Consider the following 24,422-nt stretch of genomic DNA (forward strand, 5'->3'; position numbering starts at 1 on the left):
TATATAACCAATATTCAATAACACTGGCCCATATTGCCCAGATTTAACTTCCAGACTCACAACTCTAATTTGTACATTTTATACTGTAAAAATTTGTAATTTCTGTGTGAAAAATGTGACATATCTCCACTTACATATGGTCATTTCAATATCAGCTCCTTGCGTCACATGTATCTTTGCTACACCAATTATTTCATCAAAAACTATAAAAATAAAATAATACATGCTTTACTATATGCATGCTTTACTATATAGTATAATGAGTGTAGATGTCTGTGTCTGAATTGACTGTAACCCACTCTTGTATGCATATCCTCAACCAACATAAACAACTGCCAAATCCACCTTGCGTGCTGAATGGTTTTTGGAGGGCTGAAGGGATTGAGGTTAGGAATGATGGCGGGTTCATAGACGTTGGTGCATATAGGCCACCACTCTGCATCTGTCCGTGGGCAATCCCACAACAATGAGTCCTTTCTTTCTTTCACCAACCCCCCCTCCTTATTCAGCCCAGTCTACTTTCCATCTTCTCACTCAGCTTACATCTCTTTTCAGTTCTGTTAAACTTGTGTTTGAAGGAAGAGACGACGAAACAAAAAACATGATGCATTTGAAAGCAAGACAGATAAATGGCAGAGAAATTGTGCTGGTGATTACACTATCACACACAGCATGCAATATTATTATTACTACAGAAAATATCATGACCAGTCCTGTACTCTATCACTGTTGTTTTATATTCTGATGCAACACTGATGTAAACTTTGCTGATTAGATTTTATATTTTAAATGATAGTAAATGGCTGTATTTTAATGGTACATGTATAATTACTTGGTTTTGAAGATTTGAAGATAAATGTTATTTACCAGAACAAAAACTACAGTAATTTGATGCAATCATTTATTTTTAAAATAATTAACTGATGTCATTTTCATATTTTGAAAAAGTAAATACACCCCTGGCTTCAGTAACTGGTACTGCCTTCCTTGGCACAAACAAATTTTTGTAGGGGTTTGTTATAACTGTATACCAGTTTCTGGCATCTACTGGGAGAAATTTTTGCCCATGAAAAATTCTTTCAATTGTGCAATGTTCAAGTCTCTTGTTTGTAAAACCCATCCACCCCCAACCCCCACTCCCAGCCCCCACAGCACAGATCTGAGTGGGATTCAGGCCTGTGCTTTGACTTGGCAATTTCATAAACCCCATTTCCTCTTTTTGAGACATTCCTTAGTGGATTTACTTGTATGTTTTGGATCATTATCCTGTTGGAAGGTCCACTTCTTCAGCTTCTTCCGCAAGTTGGCCAGGCCCTGAGGCAAGCAAAGCAGCCCCAATCCACCACCATGCTTTACAGTTGGTAAGAGCTTCCTCTGTGGTAAAAAAAAGCTCTATCTGTCCATAGTACATTGTTCCAAAAGTCCTGGGGCTTGCCTAAATATTATATCTTATTTATTTATATCAGCAAAGGCTTCCTCCTGGCACACATCCCATGTAGGTCAAATTTCTTTTTCTAATGGTAGATGCATAAACAGTTACATCATTAGTGACCAGAGCTATCCGCAGATTCTGTGATACATTTTTTTTTTTAAGTTTTAGAGATTTGACTCTCAAGAGGCTGTAGCGGCCTGGCCTGAACAAGTTGGCAGTGGTTTAAAACCTCCTCCACTTGTAGATGATTTTCCGGACAGTGGAATGATTGATTTCCAATATTTTGGATATCTTGTTAAACCCCTTCCTAGACTCACGGGCATCTACAAGTTTCTTTTTGATGGCCTCAGAGAGTTATTTTGATCTAGGTGTTGATACAACAACTCCAATAACGAAGAGCAAATCAGACCAGATATCTGACAAGATTTTCCAAGATATTCTCTAACAGTGTTCTAATCATCAGCACCTGATCAAGTGTACCTGATTTCAATTTGACGTGTGAATAGTGATACCTCTTGAGGTGTACTTATTTTTTCCACATAATAAAATTGCATTTGTTTCAGTTATATAAAGAATGACATAAAAATGTTAACTCTAGTTAGTTTCACTTGTTAAATCATATTACCTTTATCAACACTGTTTAAATGAAGATTTGATATCTCTTGATGGAAGATTTGATATCTCCAAATATGTTGACAAAGTCTACACTTTTATTCATTCATGGGGTACACTTACTTCTTCTTATGACTGCAATTCCATATTAACCTTGGATTACATACTTGACAAGCATATCAAGCAGACAGGCTTACATACAAGATATTTTAAATAAATCCTATGCTCACCTTGAGGAGAGGCAAGAGTTTTATATGAAGGTTACTCTAGACAAACTGCGTACATACACACATCTGTTTCTGTCTCTGGCCCTATAACACATTAAAATAGATTTCAATCACAGTATCACACTGCAGAATTAAATATTGCCATAATCTTATATGCCCTTCTCTGGGCATATTCAGACTAGAGGTTGACAGTATGACTATATTTCATTGCCATCATAAAAAATGTGGATGTTGTCAGTACTTAAAGAACACTGAGCAATTGTATGCTTAGTTGCTTAATATGCTTAATAATGGGGTTAACCGAACAAAAAGTTTAACAAATCATGAGGAGCCTTTCAACGATTCCAAAACACTTTACTGGACAAACAAACCATGAAATCTTCATATGTACACTATATATCCGAAAGTCTATAGACACCTGATCATCTGACACTTTTTTTTTCTGGAAAAAGAAAAAAAAATGAATTCTAGTAAGGGGGTTTGTCTCCCCTGTGGTGCAGTAACAGCCTCTACTCTGTTGGGAAAGCTTTACACAAGGTGTTGGAATATTGTTGTGAGGATTTGATTGCATTCAGCCACAAAAGCATTAGTCATGCTGATTAATGTTGATTAGTTCTGGATCACAAACTCCATTCCAGTCCTCAAAGGTATTGGATGGAGCTGCAACAGCCCATTCTGCCTGCTGTATGAGAGCCGAGACACTTAAACTTGTGTTTCTCCCAAGACTGCCTAGAACCTGACACTGTGAGAACGTCCTAAAATGTACATCTTAATATATGCAGCTTTTAATTCAGCCATCTGTCTAGCTGTCTGCCACACTGAAAACATTTGCCCAGTGTGGCAGAATTTCTAGAGCAATCTTCTACAAGCTAGGTGCAGTAAAGACATCACATCACTCAGCTTTAAAAGTCTTGCTGTGGTTTGAATGAAGTAAATCAATAAATGAAAGGCATTTTTAAACAGGCAGTAAACAAGATTTAATTATCACTTGGAGCTGCCTCTACACTTGGTTATTTTTGTAGGTTAACAGTGGGTTATTATTCTGGGATGTAAATATTTTTGTTAAACATTTTAACAGTGAAAGTATTGTGAGACATTTATTTATGCAGAACAGTGAAAACAAAACAATATATAAATAAATCTATTATAATATTAATTTCTAACATTAGCCTAGGCCCAGCAAAATTTGGAATCTGTAAAATATCATTCATTATTCAGTACCAGTTAGCATGGTTTGCACTGTTTAAACATTGTTATCTGTGCTCATATGTGGCACACTAGTATAACAATTACGAAAAGTTAATACCTGAGGAAGAATTTCAATTGGAATACTGTTTGGCACAAACCATGACAATCACATCATTATGCAATAACAGAAAGTAAGATTACCTCACATAAGTACGAGTAATGTAATTAGATTGGCACAAATGTAGGGTTAGAAGCCCAACATGTGCTTTCCTGTGCTGGGCTTGAATCCCGCTCTCCCCCATGGAGAACAAGTCATTTAGCAGTTCAGCTAAAGAATCAGGTTGCTAACCTGTAAAAGCACTAGAGACTGAAAAAAATGAAAAACAACAAAAACGGAGATACAAGGTTTTGTTCTAAAGCAGCGATGTAATTGTTGATTTTGGCCTATACTGAAAACAAATATGTAGATAATTATTCATATTCATAGCCTGACTGCAAACATGAAAAAAAGAGGTTCAGGTAATCCTGTGTCCTTAGCGATCAAATAAATAGCGGTCAAATAGCTCTTTCTGAACAAGGTGTATTTTATTGCTTTTTTATTTTACAGATAAAACAGAAAACAAAAGGGGAGATTTTTAAAAACGTTATCAAATTAATCTAATCATTTGTATTTAATATTTCACAAACTGCACTGAACTAAATTCAATTAAGCAGGACTGATTACAGCCTCTTTGTAAACAAATATGCAGTTGTGAAGTGTGTAAGTACTGATGATACCCATGACACGTTCAGGAAAGCAAACTCTGACCTAATGTATCATGACAATATGTCATATTGCCCAGCAATATGGAAACTATGTTAAAGTTAATTTAGTGCAACCTTGACATACAGTATTACAGTGCAACTTGTTACTTTTATAATGAAACCTGTCAAATGTTAACTTTATAGAATTGAGAGAAAAAAAACTGTTGGTCCATTTGTGAAGAAACTAGGACACAATGTAAAAGACAGCTGCCGTTTTCAAAAAAAAATTCTATGATAATATGCTTTTTTGTGGAACAGAGACTTTAGCCGAGAAATGGAAAACAGACAAAGGATTCCTCTACTGATTTACTCCTACTCATCTCTTTTGCTTCAGTCAGTGAAGTGGAAGAGAGAATGATAAAGGAGTGCCACTGAAAAAAGGCAGAAAGTAAAAACTGGAATATGAGAGAGAGAGAGAGAGAGAGAGAGAGAGAGAGAGAGAGAGAGAGAGAGAGCAAATCAGGGTCCCCCAAAAAAAGAGATGGATGGAAAACAGAGAGAGAATTAGCGAGATGAATGGATCGAGGGAGACATATTTACAGACAGAGCAACAGAAAGAGAAAGAGAGAGAACAACAGAATTTGTGTTTGAGTCTGCTACAATACTAACTACTTATATGACAAATCAGTAAACACTCAGAGAACGATAATTACAGTGCTGTAGAAAATGTATTTGATCTTCACTCGATTTCTTCTATTTTTGCACATTTGTCACATTTAAATGTTTCAGATCATCCAACTAATTTTAACATAAGATAAATACAGCATTAGTAAAATCAACATGCAGCTTCTAAATGATCATTGCGTTTATTGATAATATCGATTTATTCAAAACCTACATCACCCATGTAAAGAAGTAATTACCCTCAAAACCTAATAACTGATTGTGTGCTTCAGGTCACTGTCCTGCTGTATAACCCAGCTGTACTTGAGCTTTAGGTCACAAACTGACAGGCAGACATTCTCCTTCAGGATTTTCTGATAGAGAGCAAAATTAATGGTTCCATCAATTATGACAAGTCATCCAGGTCCTGCAAAAAACAAAGTGTCCCCAGACCGTCACATTTCCACCACCATGTTTGACTGTTGGCATGATGTTCTTATGGTGAAATGCAGTGTTAGCTTTGTGCCAGATGTGACAAGTCTCTTAAAAAGTTCCACAGTCCGCAGAAAATGATCCCAAAAGTCTGGGGGGTCATCTAGATGTTTTTTTGAGAAATGCAAGACAAGACTTTGTGAGGAGCAAGACAAGTTATTTTTGCCCAGCGTCTTACTTATTGTGCAATTATCATGTACTTTGACTTTAACTGAGGTGAAGCCCTCAGTTCTTTAGGTGCTCATTGGGTTCTTTTGTGGCCTCCTGGATGAGTTGTTGATGTGCTCTACATGAAATTGTAGTAGACTGGCCACTCCTGGAAAGCTTCACCACTGTTCCAAGTTTTCTCCATTTGTAGATAATGGTATCAGAGCCTGTGGTGTCGTGCTACTTTTTGAGACCTTCTAGTTTGCCTCACAGTGTCAGACAGGTTCTATTTAAGTGATGTTTAGATTCAACAGGTCTGACAGTAATCACCTTTGGGTGTGGCTGTGAAATTGAACCCAATAAGTCAATTGAATTTGGTTAGCATGGTAAGTTTAGTAGCTAAGGTAATCACTTTTTCACACAGAGCCAAGTAGAACTGAATAGCATTTTTCCTTCAGTGAACAAAATCATCATTTAAAAGTAGCATTTTATGTTTACCTGGGTTATCTTCTCCAATATTTAAAGTAGCTGAATTACTGCATTTGTTTTATCTCCCAATTGTCTCTAACATTTCTGCTTTTACCACCTAAAAAAAGTCATTATTTAATAATTTCTTAGTTGGGGGGGGCTCCAACAAATGACTAAATAAAGAAATTAATAAAACTGGGCAGTAAGCTGACTAACTGGGCAATTTATTAGCAGTCCAGGGCTGAATTTTCAGAGTTGGAAATGTGTTTACTTCATTTAACTTAACATGAAATACATCATAAAATGATGAAAGTGAATTTGAAATAAAGTTTCTGTACATAATGAATGAAAAAGAATTTACTTGAGAGTAAAAAACCTGTAAATCCTTAAAACTGGGCAGTAAGCTAAGTTTATTAAGTATAAGTATATTATCTGCTAATGGTTACCTGTTTACACCAAACCTGTTAAGTGGTTTGTAAAGTTGGTTGTTAGTCTGACTTTCTCAACTATTTAAGCAATAAAAAAGAGAGCAATTTTCAACAATGTTTTAACACATTTCACAAGGCTGGATTTTCAAAGTACTCCAACTTAATATAAATGTAACATAAAATGATGAAATTGAACCTGAAAGTCCCATCAATGTAAATAAAAAAGTTCAGAAGTTCAGAACTTACTAGAGAAATGTCATGGAGTCAGATGAATACCTACACTGAACTGTATTTCACCTGACAGGAACACTTTTCAATACAATCAAAACACCCATAATGCAAGCTATGCATTATTAACACAACACAAGTTCTACATATGGCTCACTCATAAGGGACGAGGCCATAATAACATTTCTAATTCATGTTTTAAAAGTTCAGGCATGCAGATGCACACCCACCATGACTCAAGGCTTGGCTCTAACGATCAGATCTGGTGAGAAGTTAACTCACAAAACAATCAGAGCCTCTCCATTATGTGACTCTGCAGTATTCCCATGTTGTAGAAGCAATTTTTTTCTAATAAAATAAATCAGAATGGACAGACAGGACTACTTGTCATTTATTCCACTGGGAATGGGATTTCACTGGTTATTTTTAGCTCTAAGACAACTAACAAGGAAGTGACATTAAAGCAATGTTAAGAGCTCCTTTCCCTTTTGGACATTCACCCCTGAGTCTCTAGCAAGAAAGAAAAGTAAAAGTATGAAAGGAAAAGAAAGATTAAAGTTGCCACTGCATTTACATGTCTGCCTCAGTGGACTGACATTCACACTGAGGCGGAGAAACAAACACACATAAAGCTTCCTTCTCACTTCCATTTTTCAAAAAACTTATCTGTACAGTTTGTATACTCAAGTCTCAAAGAAACTGATGAACTTTAAAAAGGATTTCCACACAATTTTTTTTTAATTTCTGCAGAAATGAAATTGAAATTGTGTAGTTGTTTGATGTGAAATCTGAACAGTTTAATAAAGCTAGAAGCTGCAGCACAGAAAGTTATGAATAAAATGATCATGAACATGCGTGTAAATCGTGGTTTTGTGATTGTTCTGAGATAAGGTTTTGGTCTTAAACATAAAACACATGCAGGTAAAGAGGTACATGCAGGCGGATTAAAGGTAAAATAGGAACCAAATGAAACTTTTTTCCCCCAAATTTGCATGTGAAACTCATGTTTGTTCACTGGTCATTATGGTTAGCAAATGGTTCCTGTTATCGCCACTGGAAAGAAATCAGAGTCTGTAAGTTTCTCTATAATGAACCTTTTTACATCAAGCCAGTCTGGATTACTTTGTTACAGCTTCCTCTAATCCCAGGACCAAATCTTAACAGTAACTCTTATATCATGGAATATGGACACATTGCTCAAAGCAATATGTCTCAAATGATTGTTTCCCCAGGTTCATCCCAATAGTAGCTAGAGTTGGGACACAGGCATATATAATACAATTTATACTGAATACATACTTTTAAATTCACATTTCTAAGTAAACACATTTTTTGTATTGTGTAAATCTGACCTGCACTGGAAACGTAAATAACAAAATCAAACATGTCTGAATATTTGTTTACCGACAATGGCCCACATTTATCAAGTATCTCAGTAAGAGCACTGATCTAAGATCAGGTTTTATAAGGTCATCGAATTTCATTAAACATTAGACAAAAAGAATAAGCTGACCCTAGATCAGTATTATTACTACAAGAAATCTGATAAATGTGGGCCACTGTACATAATAGCAAAAAAAGACAATGGGCTTCTGACATTCTGTCTCTTGTTGACTCAAAAACTGCCATCTTTTAGTCAATGCACTTATGAAACTGTATGAAACCATATCTATTAACCAACTTAGCAAGGCTTGTGAGGTGTTATAAACTTAACTTTTTTGATTTCACTTTCTTATTCAAAAGAGAGGTTTTTAATTGATCGTTTTTATTCCTAGGTGTCAAACAGAGCCAGCCATAGAAGTTTGTTTTCCACTGTTTGGGTATTCAGATCTTTGCAGACGCACATACACACACCCCCACAGGAGTTGGGAATGGGAGGCTTCTCTGCATACCTAAATTTCAGGGGCTGGTCTAAAGCCTAAAATATCTCCACTGTGTTTCAATGAGCTCAAAAGACCTCATTTTCCCACAAATAATGAAAGCAACTGAGAGAAAGAAAGCAGAAGAAAGAACATGGGGGGGCTGCGGGGAGGACTGGAGGGACAGGCCAAACCTAAATACAAGATAATGTGCACAGATATAAGTTTACGAATGTTTACGAACAGCAGAGCACAAGCTAAAAAAGAAAACTACACAAGATGCACATTCTCTCTGAGGGATGCCAGTAACCTAGAAAACACCAGCAGAGACAAACACTTAAATTAACCAAGTCTGAGTTATTATGCCTATTTTTTTACACTTTCTCAGACCTTCATCTTCAACTTTGATGTGGTAAAAGCACGGTATAAACTTACATACCATCTCAATCAAACCTTGCTGAAACAGAGAAATTTGTTGAAAAGTGCAGATTCTAAACTTTCAGTAAATACATTTGTGTATGTATGTGTGAGAGGAATCATTTTACTATAATCTGAAATTGAAAAGTTATTGTTCTGGGTTGTGATGCACCAAATTCTAGACTGCAACAAATACACACACACACGTCTATATATACATATATACACACGTGTGTGTGTGTGTGTGTGCATATATATATATATATATATATATATATATATATATATATATATATATATATATATATATATATATATATATATACTGAAAACTACAGGTGAGATTTCATTTTAATCATGTCAGTCAATTTAAAATGTATATAGAGTGAAACATACTGTCTGCGGTAATTTCCATATAGATAAGGTGTCCTGAAGGTTAAGATTTGTTGAGTTGTAAAATTATGAAAAATATAATAGTGTAAAATGTAATGGTCTGCCACAGGCATCTATAGCTGAGCTCCAGAGCACTTCAGATTTAATGGAAAATGTCTCAATTTTTATAATATGTAAAGCACTGATGTGTGGCTTTAGAACTCACTGCTGATGTGTAGCACTCTTGAGTTTCTCCACCAGGGGTGCTAATAGCACGCTAGTTGCTTTTGGGTGCATCATTTTAAGATAAGAAACAGCAGGATCTAATAACTTTGAAAACTAGAGGTGAAATAAGATGTAGGGGTCGACCAATAATCGGCTTGATTTTTCCAATAATCCAAATCGGCATATGAACTTGCTTCCATGCTGATAAAAGCACTTCTGGTATTTGTTCGGTGTTTGTGACAGAAAACGCTGCCATCACTTCCACAGCGAGAGAAAAGGTAAAATCATCATGACTGAACAATATAGCTGGCAAAAGGCTCAATATACTCAAATAATTTCACTCACTCTAGCCAGACAAACGTCATATGCATGCAGCTCGAGGCCTGCCAGAAACATCACTTGTTTGAGAATGAGGTTTCTGTGTGCGGAGCAGAGATGTTGTCCTGTAGTAATTTAAACACGTTCAGAATGTTGAGCACCTACAGCAAAGCTTCAGTGGGTCAGCAATGCAGACATGCCTCTGCATAAATCATTTCGTACCGTTTTACATGTAATAAATAAGTTATACATATTGACATTTCTGGTCATTTTAAAGAACAGACAGCTGCTGCTCACTACTTCCAAAGATTCCACCTCTCTTCTTAGGCTGTACGGGCCATTTCCATCATATCATGCAGTGAGGAACAGCCTACATCTGGTACACTCAACACGTTCAACTACTGCATGGTATTGCATGAAATACATTTTTGACTGAACAACAAAATGCACTACTACTTACATACACATGCTGTACGAAAACACTTGGGTTGATTGAACTGCTATGTGATGCACAGCTCCAACAGAAAGCTCTGTCTACGTACAATCAATTAAGCTGCTTCATTCAAAATAACACACCGCGTGTCCGAGTACTGAGCTAACACGCTGAGAAACTGTTACAGCTTGGCAAACTACACTGTGCCCTGAAATATACATGGTAAAATACAATCTCTCTACAGTTTATTTTATAAAGACAGTTTAAATCTCACTGTATTTATTGGATTGGTGCATTTTTAACAGGTCAAGTACAAGTAAATGAGCATGGTATCAGGCTGATACCCAATACCAACATCCGTACCAATATATCCCTAATGATTTAGGGATGTGATTTCCATTAAATATCTTCATTAACAGTTAACGCTAAAAAAGCAGGTATTTTAAAGACTGTATAGAATGTAGTTCTAAGCTGCAACAGAGCGTGTTTGTGTGTTTCACTGTTGATCTGCTGCCACTGAGACTGTCTGAGCACATCCATGCTGATCAGCACAGGAGAGCAAAAGGAACAAACTTCGGTACGATCAAATATAAACGTAGTTCACTGTGTTAGTAGCTATGTAATTAATTAAGTACCTAAGTAACTACCTTTAAATAGTATAGTGAAACAGCGTATGGTGAAATAAGTGTTTATGATAACATGACTAATTCTACTGATAGTTATATCTAGCCAGTCATAACATAGCTCTTACTGACCATACTTGCTTTTTTATGAGCAAAGGTAGATGAAGATGAATACCAGAAGCATGAAAGGTACAGAGGTGTAAGAAAAATCCTAGAGCGGAGGCCCTCTGATCTCCTGACATCCTCTCTGAAGTTAACAAGCAACACACACACCCGCATATACACCCAGCAATTCCTGCTTCAGAGAGAAGCGATCAAGCGGCAAATCCAATCTAATTAACAGACAGAGATGCCCTTCATTCTGAACTCTTAGAGAAAAGAAAAGGCAAAAGGAAGAGAAAGAGAGAGGGGAGATAAGACGACACAGAGAACTACTCATACATCTCCTACTTGTAGGCAGACAGAAAGAGACATATTCTTCATATACATACACACAGGGACTACTCAACCAAAACAGCAGCAGTCGTCCCTAATTTCTGCAGCCACAGGATTCCCACGTGGACAGAGCCAAACTACCCAGTGACTCTATTTTCAAGAAGAATTACAGTAGGTACAGTACAGCAAACACCAATAAACAAGATTAAGCTGTCAAACACAAACATCTGCTCATACATACAGCCACATGCTCATAAATGCATTGAGTGGAGTAGCTGAGGCAGAAGGGCAACATAATGAATATTAATTTCCAATCCTGGTGGATCAGCGTCCATCATAGTTTTGGTGATTTCCCTGCTCATCACACACCTGGTTCAATTAATCTATTATCGTCAGGCTCAAGGAAATGGGACAGCAGCCCTCCAGGACTGAAACTGAATACTCGCAGTCTAACATAAATATTTCCTCATGAATTTTATTGCAAAAAGAATCCTGACAATTTGCTTCTGTGAAACAAAAAGTAACAATGAGAACGAACTGTTCACACAAACAATAACCCAATAGCACACCACCAGGACTGGATATCACAATTCCTTTTATGGTACTTTCCAAATTAGTAGTTCAGGATGAAGCAGTTTTTGAGCTGCACACATCTACCTTTTGTACTTCGCTGTTTAGCCCAATGGTTAAGTTAGCAAGGTTCAATCCCAGCATAGAGAAGCACTCATTAGGCCTCTAACAATTTGTGTCAGCATGATCTCTTCTGTCATCACAGCTCGTGACAATGTGTTTAGCACAGAAATTCATACTGTGATAACAATAAAAATACAATTTATCATGTACCTCAAGTGTCCAGCTTACAGCATTTCAATCTACCCAGCATATACAGTTATTACTGAAAAACATATTAGCAATTATTAACATGACAGGTGATTCCAAACTTTGGTAGTGTATATTTTTATATATAATATTGACTTTGTATGTATGTATGTAATATTGAATTGTGTCTAAATATAATATTAATTTTACAGCAAAATATGACTTGTAACTGCATATGGTATTAGAAAAAAAGTCGTTGGAGAATCATATCAAAATCAAGGTATTGGAGTTATCAACAAAGCGTGAATTAATCCCCAGGCCTACACACCAGTTCATGTTTTGCAGACGTGATAATGTTTTCACGTGATTACAAGACCAACATAACACACCAGTCAATGTCATGTTTCAGCTGATACTGTCATCTGCAGTTTGTCAACTGTGCATGACAAACTTTGCACTGTGTATATGTGTAAATATGTACACTATGTACAATTTTATGTAACGCATTGTTGTTCTGTTACTGCTGCACCCAAATTTCCCCTTACAGATCAAAAAATCCATTACACAACACATAAACCTCCAGTGAAGGAAATAACTTACTCTGATTCTCCTCATAGCTGCAACAATCTCCATACGACTGTTAGGTCTTGGGACGTCCAGACTACCAACATACTGCAAAACAAATGAAAATATGAAAATTAGTCACACATACTGTATGGCTGCACAATTAAAACCAAATTCACCCTTTTAAAACCTCAACAAACAAAAAATGACCACATCCACCTTACAGCATCACATATGAACATAAATATGTAATGTTAATATCTGTTTACTTCAAACTCAAGAAAATCAAAAAGCAAACATGGATAAACATTTTGAAAATGCAAAACCTCACAGTCTTTCAGAGTGTTTGACTTTACCAGTTCTGCCATCCTTTAGCCCTTTATCAGTGGTCTGTTTCTGACAGTTTCAGGCATCATTTAAGATTTTAATACCTCTAACTGTAAACCTTACATAATAGACCTTAAATAAAAAAAATCTATTCTGACTTTTTAAGGATCCACAGGAGCCCTGAGACACACACACACACACACACCTCACACACACACACACACCTCACACACACACACGTAAAGGCTTAATAAGAGTTGAGTCAAAAGCCTTGTCCTTGAGAAGAAAGGAAAAAAAGAGCCTCATTCTGTCAACTGTAGACTTAATATATATAAGCAAGCACTTCTGAAATAGGATTTCCTGCAACATCTTTCTTGTTTTCAACATGGAGAACAGTGAATTGGAGTTTTCAAACTAGTCCACGTCACTACTAACAAAACATATCAGAGCACACTGAGCGCTTTATCTCTGAAGAAGTCACTGTTCAGTCACATTTAGAATGAAACATTCTGAGCTTCAGATAAATACAAATTTAAACAGATCTAGCATCATCTTACCCGACTCAAAACATTTTAGCTATTACCCGAGGCACAGCAAGACTGGCCTTGGACTGGTCTGGAACTGCAATTTCTCCCTGTGATAAAACTTTAAAGGAGGCAAAGCTGCGCAGGCAGCAATTGCCGCTTTTGCACAGAAGACATCTCAGAGTTAATCCTCCATCACAAATTTGAGCTATATAAGGCCCCGTAGGTTGCTGAAAATATCAGGCTTAGAGGTTCCAGAGGCACTTAGCAACGTCTGGAGATTTATAAAAAGCGAGGTACTCAGCACTAATACCAGTCGATGTGAACCTCTGAGGAACAGACTTGGCACAGCAGCTGTATCCAGTAAAATAACCAGTGTTACACTGACGCTTACACTGCAGAACAGTGGACACTTAACGTGCGATTTCGCTTATGACTTGTGTATCTTTTTTCAGTGGTGGTCTGTGTGTTTGAGTGGCACCATACTAAACAAATATACCTACATAAATACAGTAGCCTTTAACGTGATTAATGTGTGGATGGCTGACTTGGGCCCAGCCAAAAACAGATGGATTTCCTGCGACTATATGTGTTAAGAAACTGTCCAGTCCCTTATCTGAAATCATTTGAGAGTCTATTTATTCCTTTCTCTCAATAAGGGTCAAAGATAAACAGTTTCTTCACAGACATGCTGTTTATAACTTTCTTTTCTAATCTGCTGGGTGATGTAGGACTCATCAGTCTTCTTATACAGTGGGCCCACAGAGGAGCACTTACCTACCACCTGTTTTAAAATATTAGCTTTATTTATAGGGTAATAACTACAGGAAGCTCACATAAAAGGTCCGCAGTACTCAGCTGACCTCTAAAAATGCTGCAACGTTATTGGACACGGACCAGAACTTGGCTTCAAGTTGAGCTGGTTGCTCTAAAATGCGTGGGGAAACTAACTCAGTCAGTACAAGCTGGATGAAGTCTTACATTTGTGGACTGTTGGAATATTTAATATATTCTCTTCAGTAAAACTAAATTTCATTTGAATGAAACATCATCAAAGCCTGCATCAAAATAAACAAAGAGTATCTGGGCAGAGTTACGGAAAATGAAATGTTATTGAAGAAGCACAGGTATCAGTCATGGCGACTTAAAGGAAACGTTCAGCGAAAACATCTAACCACATTAAAAATTCCCCGCTTATCCTAAATGCAGTCATTCAGGTAAGCGTTTAGTGTCTGAAGTTTCCTTTAGTCTTGCAGTGTAGCTATAAGACCCGTGTAGCCAAGCAGCAATAGGAGCTTTTGGGGGACATATAAGCTACATGTATGGGAACGCTATATTAGCATAATAACTCATAGCAAATGAGATATTTATTCATGAACCGTTAACCATTCCTTTAAAAACACAGACATAAACGGACCAACGGTAGTTTGTCTTAGTTTCTGAATGCGGTGGTAGCCGCCGTTCAAAACAGTGGCCTGCCCTAACGTTACAAATCTGACCACTTGTGTCTGAGGAGAATTTAGCCTGGACTGCTGACTGAAGACAGACAACAGGAACCTGCTCCGCCGCAGCGTTGCAGCCGGCGCCGTTGTTGTTGTCGTTACTTTACCTTGGCTTGGAAATGTATTCCGTGCTGGAAAGCCTCGTCGTTATGAAGCGGCACACGGGAGTCCGCCACGTCGTCCACAAGGTTGTACCTGTTCCTGCCGGGCATCTTCCCAAGGGACGTGTCTGTCCCTGGACAAGAAATGTGTCCACCAGCTGACCGTCCACTGAAACACGGCTTTTCCTAACGGTTAACCAGCCGCGAAAAAGGCGCGAAAGCGAGACGTACGCTGCGCGAGGACTCCCATGGTGGTGATGGGCTGGTCTCGGTTCTGGAGTGAAGTCGCTCGGTGCGGTTTTCCTCTCCCGAAAAAACACCGGACACGTTTTTCTTACGTCTCGGAACACAACGGTCAACTGTTTGACGACTGTTTGAGTGAGGTCCACCGTCTCACAGCGCGGACAGCCAGGCGCAGCCGGACTCCTCAGCGCTCCTCACAGCCCGGCTCTCGATTTTATTTACAGCGTCGGCTCGCCGAGCTTCCCCATTGGACCAAAGTTCTCTCACGTGACGGCTTTCCATTCTCCACACCCGCATTTGGACAAGACCCACCCTCCTCTTCAGGGATTGGCCAGCACGCGCCCGCTTCTTCTAACATGATTGGTCAGCATGACCTCTTATCCAATCCCAGCGCAGGACGCGCGCTTTGGGAGAATACAGGTGGGAAAATGGCTGTCAGGTTTTGTTGGTGGTTTAGCCGAACTTTGAGCTCAGTGAGTTAAGATATTGTGTATATTTGATATAAAATCAGCCTACCTTTGAAAAAAGGAGAAAACGCTGCTGAAAAAGACCAGCAAGGAAGTGTGAAACTGTCGAAATACGTAGTTGCGAAGTTGCTCCAGCGCCCGCTTGATCATATTTCTGTACGGAGCTGCGGGCAGAAACCTGAATAAACGCTGTGAACTTAATTTGCATGTATTCACCCAACAAGACGCTGAATCAAACTTCAGACACTGAATCAAGAAACCTCTCGCGTGAGTTTTGCAGTTTGGCCTCATTTAATGAAGCAGCGGTGGACGAAGTACACAAATCATGTACTTGAGTTAAAGTAGATACTCAAGGTAAAATAATACTCCAGTAAAAGTAGAAGTTCCTCCCTTTAGACATCCACTTGAGTAAAAGTACAGAAGTATTTGCCTTCAAATGTACTTAAGTATCAAAAGTAAAAGTACTAAAGATGAATTATGGCTCTATTACCATATTTGTAACAAGACTCGCTTCATCAAATCATTTTAGGTGAAAATACTCCAGTGTCACTCTTGATAAACCAGGCTTTTAATAGAATGTGATGAATTAATCTGACACTGATGTCTATTTAAATAATCATAAGCACAAAACACTGAAGGCAAACACTTTCCTAAATTTCCTCCGGGATCAATAAAGTATCTATCTATCTATCTATCTATCTATCTATCTATCTATCTATCTATCTATCTATCTATCAGGTAGAACCGAGTGGCTCTGAAATCACTTTTTACACACAAGCAAAGTTTCAGTTTAAGATTTATTTACAACTTAGTTTTAAGTTTAAGTTGAATAAAAACTTGTTTAAACAGGTTCACAAATGAGTTTTCTTTACTATATTGCATCTGTAGGTCTCTGTTCATAAATGTACACTAGCAAAAACAAATTTTCTATAAAATGAAATGGTGTTTGTATAAATTCAGAAAAAAGACACGACAGTCACGAATGCATGTGTGTACATATTTCTATATTGTGCTCTATTTACACAAAGTCAGGTTAGCTCCATCATTTATGTTGAATAGACTCTCCCAATTTTACGCTGCTGCACTGATGTTGAACCGTGTGCTTGTAGTGGGTCGGTGTGTCCAACAGGTCAAAACAAGCTCAAATCAAAGTGACCGCTGTGCCCTGATTGGTGTTCTTGCTTTGCACTTCTTTAGTTTTGAGATAATTTTTGACAATATTTTATACACACATAAAACAAAAGGAACGACAGATTTCACAAAATGTAGTGGAGTAAAAAGTAAGATACTTGACTTTGAAATGTAGTGGAGTGAAAGTAAAAAGTCACCCAAAATGGAAAAACTTCAATAAAGTACAGATACACAAAAAAAACACTCAAGTACAGTAAAGAATTACATTTACTTAGTTACTGTCCACCTCTGATGAAAAGACTATAGTAAACCATTACAAAGACAATCATGAACTTGGAGGACGGGGTTTCTGTTGTATTTGCCCAAACTGTCTAATAGTTGTCCAGCCCTATGTTTTATTTTCTGTCAGTGTCTCCTCAGATTAGGGCAGAGTTCAAGACAGTCCTTACTGCAGGCGTTTTCTAGGCTTTTCTCAACTGACTTGATGGTCTTGTCCCAAAACTGCTGGACAAATCAGCAGCTATGCCTTGAAAGACTGCCTCAAGGAATATGTAAGTGCAGGATCTGATGACAATAAAATGTGTCACTGTCTTTTATTTAGTCCCTCACTGTACCATATATATCCTGTAGAACACAAATGAGAGGAGAAGGACTGCAGCTTTGCTTGTTCTGCCACTCTACCTGTATGAAGGTCCAGTCAATGCAATCAGGATGTTCTGATGTATACCTGACGGTACTGGTGAGACACTAGATGGAGGGGATGCATGTTGGCCTCCTGATAGGCCAGGAAGATGTTTTACAGGATGCAGGATCTTTTCTCAAAGATACCAAATGTTAAATATGGATTGTTTTGGCTTCCTGTTATGTTAGATGTTGATTTCTGAAGCTTGATATTTCACTTGTCTTTATGGTGTTAAAGAACAGGCCATATGACTTCACATGCAAGTCCTAAATGGTGTATTTACAACCGAACATCCCATAGGAGTGTGCATTATTTAAGACACAGTGCGAATTCAAATGCAAAACTATTTGTGTTTTAATTTCAGTGTGTAAGGACTGGAAACTTTTAATATAGAAAAGCAGCGTTTTTCATTTTCTTTGTCTTAAAGGTCTGACTGGCATAACAAAAACACGCATTTGCGGTTGTATTTCATCCTCATGGCGCTCCAGCTCTGCCAAAAAGAAAATGTATTTTCAATCCTGTTTGCAGCTGCATTTCCACTGTCAGCAAGGCAGCCTTGTCATTTAAGGGCTGTGGGTTTTGGGGTTGTATTAGATGCTAAATCTATCTGAACAGACACCAATCAATGCCCCTTTAGAAGGTTCTCGTTTGAGAAAGTCTAAAGCGAGCCACACACAGCACACAGCGTTACTGTAGACATTGATCTGGGTGAGTGAACGTTAGCTTTTGCCATATACGAGTCAGTAAGCTTACACCGAGTCGTGGGCTGGAGGTTAGGGAATTGGCCCTCTGACCGGAAGGTCTCTGGTTCGATCCCCAGAGCCGACAGCACATGACTGAGGTGTCCTTGAGCAAGACACCTAACCCCCAACTGCTCCCCAGGCGCTGCGGATTGGGCTGCCCACCGCTCTGGGCAAGTGTGCTCTAGTGTGTGTGCTCACTAGAGTGTATGTGGTGTTTCACTTCACGGATGGGTTAAATGCGGAGGTGAAATTTCCCCGTTGTGGGACTAATAAGGGTCACTTAAACATTATAACCTCATTGTTTCTATGCTCATTGTCCATTTTTATCAGCTCCACTTAATATAAAAGTGCACTTTGTAGTTCTACAGTTACAGACTGTAGTCCATCTGTTTCTCTGCATACTTTGTTAACCCTGTTCTTCAGGAGTCAGGACCCCATGGATCCTCACAGAGATTATTTTTGGGTAGTGGATCAATCTCAGCACTGCAGTAACACTGACGTGGCTATGTTAGTGTATGTTGTGCTGGTGTGAGTGGATCAGAAACAGTAGTCGCTGCTGAACTGAGAATAGTGCATCAACCAAAAATATCCAGCCAACAGCATCCTGTGGGCAGCGTCCTGTGACCACTGATGAAGGAGTAGAGGGTGACCGACACAAACTGTGCAGCAGCAGATGAGCCATCGTCTCTGACTTTACATCTACAATGTGGACTGACAAGGTAGGAGTGTCTAATAGAGTGGACAGTGAGTGGACATTCAACTCTGTAAAGACACTGCTGTGTCTGATCCACTCGTACAGCACAACACACATTAGTACCACCACCACCACATCAGTGCTGCAGTGCTGAGAATGATCCACCATTTATATATTTTATATTAGCTGCAGTTCTGAAGTGAAACAAAACCACAGGTCATGAGATGGATCCTGCCAAGGCTGATCACCTTAAGCATGCCCTCTAAAGAGCTTCTAACTATTTCAAAAATGAAATTCTTTCTGAATTGATGCACAGGACGTGATCTTTGTCATAGAACTGACAGTTCTGTGAAGTTGGTCCACAAATAAAATTAAGAATAACTATACATTTTCAATAAAGTTTACATTTAGCAAAGTTTTTATTTTATGTTTGCATTGCAATCAAAATTGTTAGTTAACTACAAGAAGATACTTTGCATGGTGAAAAGGTTCTTTAGGTTGACAGAGAATGTGTTGTATATGGTTCTATATAGAAAAATGTATTCTATAAAACACCAAAACGGTTCTTTTATCATTGCAGTGTATTAAGTATGAAATGGTTCTATATAGGACTCGTAGTTCTTTAAATTCGTAGCACTTTAAATGTTCTTTAGCAAAAGGAATGGTTCTATCATTTTTGAGAGTGTACTAGTGGAAATTCATTTTGGATGACTTTTCAATGCCTTTTAACCCAGAAGCCCAGAATGTCTGCTAGGTGACTCTGGTAGTATATTTCAAATTATTTATTGTATTTCTTTCAAAGGCCTTTGAACACAAAATGTTTTTAATATGACATTTTTGGTCATCTTTTCAACGGCTAAGCTTGGACATCTTTTCAGATTTCATTTTCAAGCATAATAATAAAACGTAAATTAAACAGTAGTTATGTACTGGCTCCCGAGTGGCGCAACCGTCTAAGCATTAGCCCTATCATCAGGAGATCATGAGTTTGATCCCTGGTGATGCTACAGCCGTCTATAGCCGGGTGTCCAAGAGAGCACAGTTGGCCTCGCTCTCTCTGGGTGGGTAGGATGGCCCCCCTTCTCCCCTCATCACTCAACGCGATACTAGTCATCACAGCTGTTACACATATTCTGTTAGCTGATGTAACAGAACTGGTGGTTGGCGCTTTCCTGCAAGCGTGTTCAGCCATCCCGTGATGTTGCGTGAGCAACAGTCCGAAAAAAATGGTGGTTGGTTTCACGGCTCTCGGCGGAAGCCGGTGCTAGCCTTCACACTCCTGGCATTGGTAGTATCGTGTGATTGGGGGAGTCCTAAGCAGAGGGTGGAATTGGAATCAACTAAATTGGGGAGGAAATTGGGCAAAAATACAGTAAAAATAAAAAATACAGTAGTTATGGACATGATTTCAACATTGAATCAACGGCCTTAGGATACCTAATATTATGTCTTTAATGTGACTATTTTGGTCAATTTTTTAAACGGTTAAGTTTGGACGTCTTTTCAACATTTATTATCAACTTTCGTTGTCAACCTTAATAAAGCAAAGTTTAAAGGGCAGTCAGAAACTTAACTTCAACGTTGTTTCAACAGCCAATTGTTTACTGGGTAATTGTAATTGAAGGAAGCTGCTTTGTAGGTCAACAAAAATGAAATAATACTTGAGTCATTTTTATCCTATTCAAAATCCAACTTTTTCAAACTGAAATTTGGGACCATTAGAAAAAGACATTACATAATGGACAGCCAATTGTTTTTTTTTAGAATTTCTGCATGATTCATTTTTCGAGATATAGGCAAGACATTGTAAGCATTTTGATGTGAAGTAGTTCATTCTACAGAAACTTACTGACTCAGATTTCGTTACAATAGCATTGATAGAAACCTGGGGTCACGAAATCTACAACACAAATGCATCTATTTTATTTTGCTATCCAAAACAATCAGTAAACTATATACACTATATAGCCAAAAATGTTCGCTTGTCTGCCTTCACATGCATACGAACTTGAGTGAGATCCCATTCGTAATCTATAGGATTTAATATGATGTTGGCCCACCCTTTGCAGCTATACCAGCTTCAACTCTTCTGGGAAGGCTTTCCACAAAGTTTAGGAGTGTGTTTATTTGAATATTTGACGGTTCTTCCAGAAGCACATTTGTGAGGTCAGACAATGATGTTGGATGAGAAGGCCTGACTCGCAGTCTCCACTCTAATTCCTCCCAAAGGTGTTCTATTGGGTTGAGGTCAGGACTCTGTGCAGGCCAGTCAAGTTCCTCCACACCAAACACGCTCATCCATGTCTTAATGGACCTTGCTTTGTATGCTGGTGCACAGTCATGTTGGAACAGGAAGGGGCCGTCCCCAAACTGTTCCCACAAAGTTGGGAGCAAGAATTGTCCAAAATCTCTTGGTCTGCTGAAGCATTAAGAGTTCCTTTCACTTGAACTAAGGGGCCGAGCCCAACTCCCCCCTCCACCAAAATGTACACTTGGCACAATGCAGTCAAGTACCATTCCCCTGGCACCGCTAAACCCAGACTCATCCATCGGATTGCCAGACAGAGAAGTGTGATTCGTCGCTCAGAGAACACGTATACTCTGCTCTAGAGTCCAGTGGAGGCGCTTTACAGCACTGTATTCTTTGCTCTGCATTGCGCTTGGTGATGTAAGGCTTGGATGCAGCTGCTCGGCCATGGAAACCCATTCCCTGAAGCTCTCTATGCTGTTCTTGAGCTGATCTGAAGGCCATATGAAGTTTGGAGGTCTGAAGCGATTGACTCCGCAGAAAGTTGGTGACCTCTGCGCACTATGCACTTCAGCATTCACTGACCCAGCTCTGTCATTTTATGTGGCCAATCACGTTGTGGCTGAGTTGTTGTTGTTCCCAATCGCTTCCACTTTGTTATAATACCACTGACAGTTGACTGCGGAAAATGTAGTAGTGAGGAAATTTCACAACTGAACTTGTTCCACAGATGGCATCCTATCATGGTACCACACTGGAATTCACTGAGCACCTGAGAGCGACCCATTCTTTCACAAATGTTTGTAGAAGCAGTCTGAATGCCTAGGTGCTTGGTTTTATACACCTGTGGCCATGGAAGTGATGGGAACACCTGAATTTAAAGATTTGAATGGGTGAGTGAATACTTTTGGCAATATAGTGTCTGACCTGGTGTTTTATATGTATTGTTGATAATAGTAAAATAGCAGGAAATCTAAAAAGAATTTCCTTTCTTGGAGAACTACTTTGCCTGCATGTACATCTCCATAAGCAGATTACAAAAATATATTTTAGACCAAAGGCTTATCTCAAACTGAGCATGCAATAATGTCTTAGGCATCAAGCAGAGTATTCTTAACTATTTAATGCAATTCCTTTCTCTGATGTAAGTTTTAGAGGGATTAAATGCTTCAGACTTCTGGGTCCTATCACCACCACTGTGCACAATTCTGACTCATTCTGACAATTCTGAGCATTTCATATGAAACCACTCTGAAAAGCTATGTTTACATATTAATTATTTATAAATCTTTTTCGTCTTAATGATAAAGTAATGGAATTCCCTTTTTATGAAAATTTTATGAACTAACATAAATTTTGCCTGAGATTCATGCTTTGATAAAACACAAGAGATTTATGGACAGATACTAAGCCATGTGATATTTGCAGATTCTGTATCTGTTGCTTTTTGTGATCTATGCATCTAAATGTAAGTTAAGTCGATGAAGAATTAGGCTTGTGAGATATTTTCTTAAAAAAAGAAGGCAGAGCGCCATCTGCTGACTAAAATATGGAACCTCAGTGTGGAGACAAATTTCTGTTTTACCTGACTTTAGAATTAGTCTTGAGCTACTGGTGCTTCTAGGATTTCTTTTTATGTGGAGCTATAATGGAGCCATGATTCCTGTTCTGGGGCCAAACAAATGCCTTCAAATTCAAAGAGCTCCATATTTATCTCTTTTATCTCTAAATACATTTGCATTTATTATCCACATTATCTACATACATTATTTATCGTGTGTGTGTTTAGGCCTTGCCCTCCAGAGAATATTTTAGTAATTTTCAATAAGAAAAATAAGCATAATGGTGCATTCTGTGAATAAAATACAAGGAAACATAGAATTGTCATAAGGCAGGGCTGCCCAATCCTGGTCCTGGAGGTCTACCAAAACATTATATTTCATCACAAACATTTATCTCTAACATTAAGATGCCTTTAAAGGCCTTCATTACCACCAGGTGTGTTAGATAAGGACTGAAGCTAAACTCTGCAGGGTGCTGGCCCCCAGGACCAGGACTGGAGAATGATTCTGTTCAATGAGTTCAACAACTATGCCAATATGTCAAGTCTGAAATTTTTACTGCTTTTCAGCTGTTTTTAATCGTTTGTTTAAAATAAGCCATTGCTTAACACAGCAAGCTCAAAAGGTCAGTATTTGTGAAATTTGTCAGAAATTTCCTTTTGACATAAACCTTCAACAGTTATTGTAAATAGAAGCTATTCTAATATCTCCACATATCGTTTGTGTTCTGTGTGCTGAACTGCCTATACTGGCTCCAAAAAGTTTGAGGTGCTTGGACCCCGAATGATCGCCACTTTTGATGTAATTTGCAGATAAATCCACAGAAATCAATACTGTTTACCATTTAACAGACAAAGTTATTGTTTTGCCATAATCTTTGATGTAGTGACTTTTGCCCACCTCTAAAATGTCTTCTGAATTTTGATTTTGTTAACTTGCACCAGAGCTCAGGGGAAAATAGTACTAACCAATAATATTAAGTTTCCTTTCTCACTCCCTAACCTATCACAGAGCAAAATTTCACTTGGAAATCGGTCACAGTGCAAAATAAAAAGCATAATTTTTAATGATTCGCTGCATAATTAATTCACTAAGGTGTACACAAAGTCATTCAGAGTGGTTTGATGTGAAATACTCCATTCTAAGGACACTAATAAGCAAAATGGCTACATTTGTGTTAAAATCATGGCAAGCCCTGGTTCCTATGACTATCAATGTAAAGAAAGAGTCTATTTTTTACATCAACTCACTGTTACTGGCTTTTTTTACTTCTTAATGATTTAATTATGCAGACAATTTGCAAATGCCTGCACTTACCCTTTAAATGACCTAACCATTTTTGAATTTGTTTTAAACTGTCAATGGAAAGATGTCTGCTAGGGGTTAAGATGGCAAAGAATTTGTCTCTAGAAGATAAAAATGTAAATGGAATTATTTAGTAGAACAGAATTAGTAGAATTAGACATTCTATAGCACTTTGTGGAGAAGACTTTCACTTCCCTCC

At 38.2% G+C, this 24,422-nt stretch overlaps 1 protein-coding gene across 3 annotated transcripts in view; it reads right to left on the reverse strand.

Annotated features, from left to right (window-relative positions):
• Positions 1-15,567, reverse strand: part of si:dkey-34e4.1 (carboxyl-terminal PDZ ligand of neuronal nitric oxide synthase protein) — a 68,183-nt gene extending 52,616 nt beyond the window's left edge. For all 3 annotated transcript variants that reach the window (XR_005129523.1, XR_005129524.1, XM_017698844.2), the window contains exons 1-2: positions 15,155-15,567; positions 12,731-12,802 (exon numbers count right to left, since the gene is read on the reverse strand). Coding sequence is in view for 1 of the 3 variants with exons in the window: in XM_017698844.2 (XP_017554333.1) it covers positions 12,731-12,802; positions 15,155-15,259 (177 nt within the window). In the remaining 2 variants the exon portion in view is untranslated. The remainder of the gene's footprint in view (positions 1-12,730; positions 12,803-15,154) is intronic.
• Positions 15,568-24,422: the final 8,855 nt, after the last annotated feature.

Source organism: Pygocentrus nattereri, chromosome 23, assembly GCF_015220715.1.
Source record: "Pygocentrus nattereri isolate fPygNat1 chromosome 23, fPygNat1.pri, whole genome shotgun sequence".
Classification (NCBI taxonomy): Eukaryota; Metazoa; Chordata; class Actinopteri; order Characiformes; family Serrasalmidae; genus Pygocentrus; species Pygocentrus nattereri.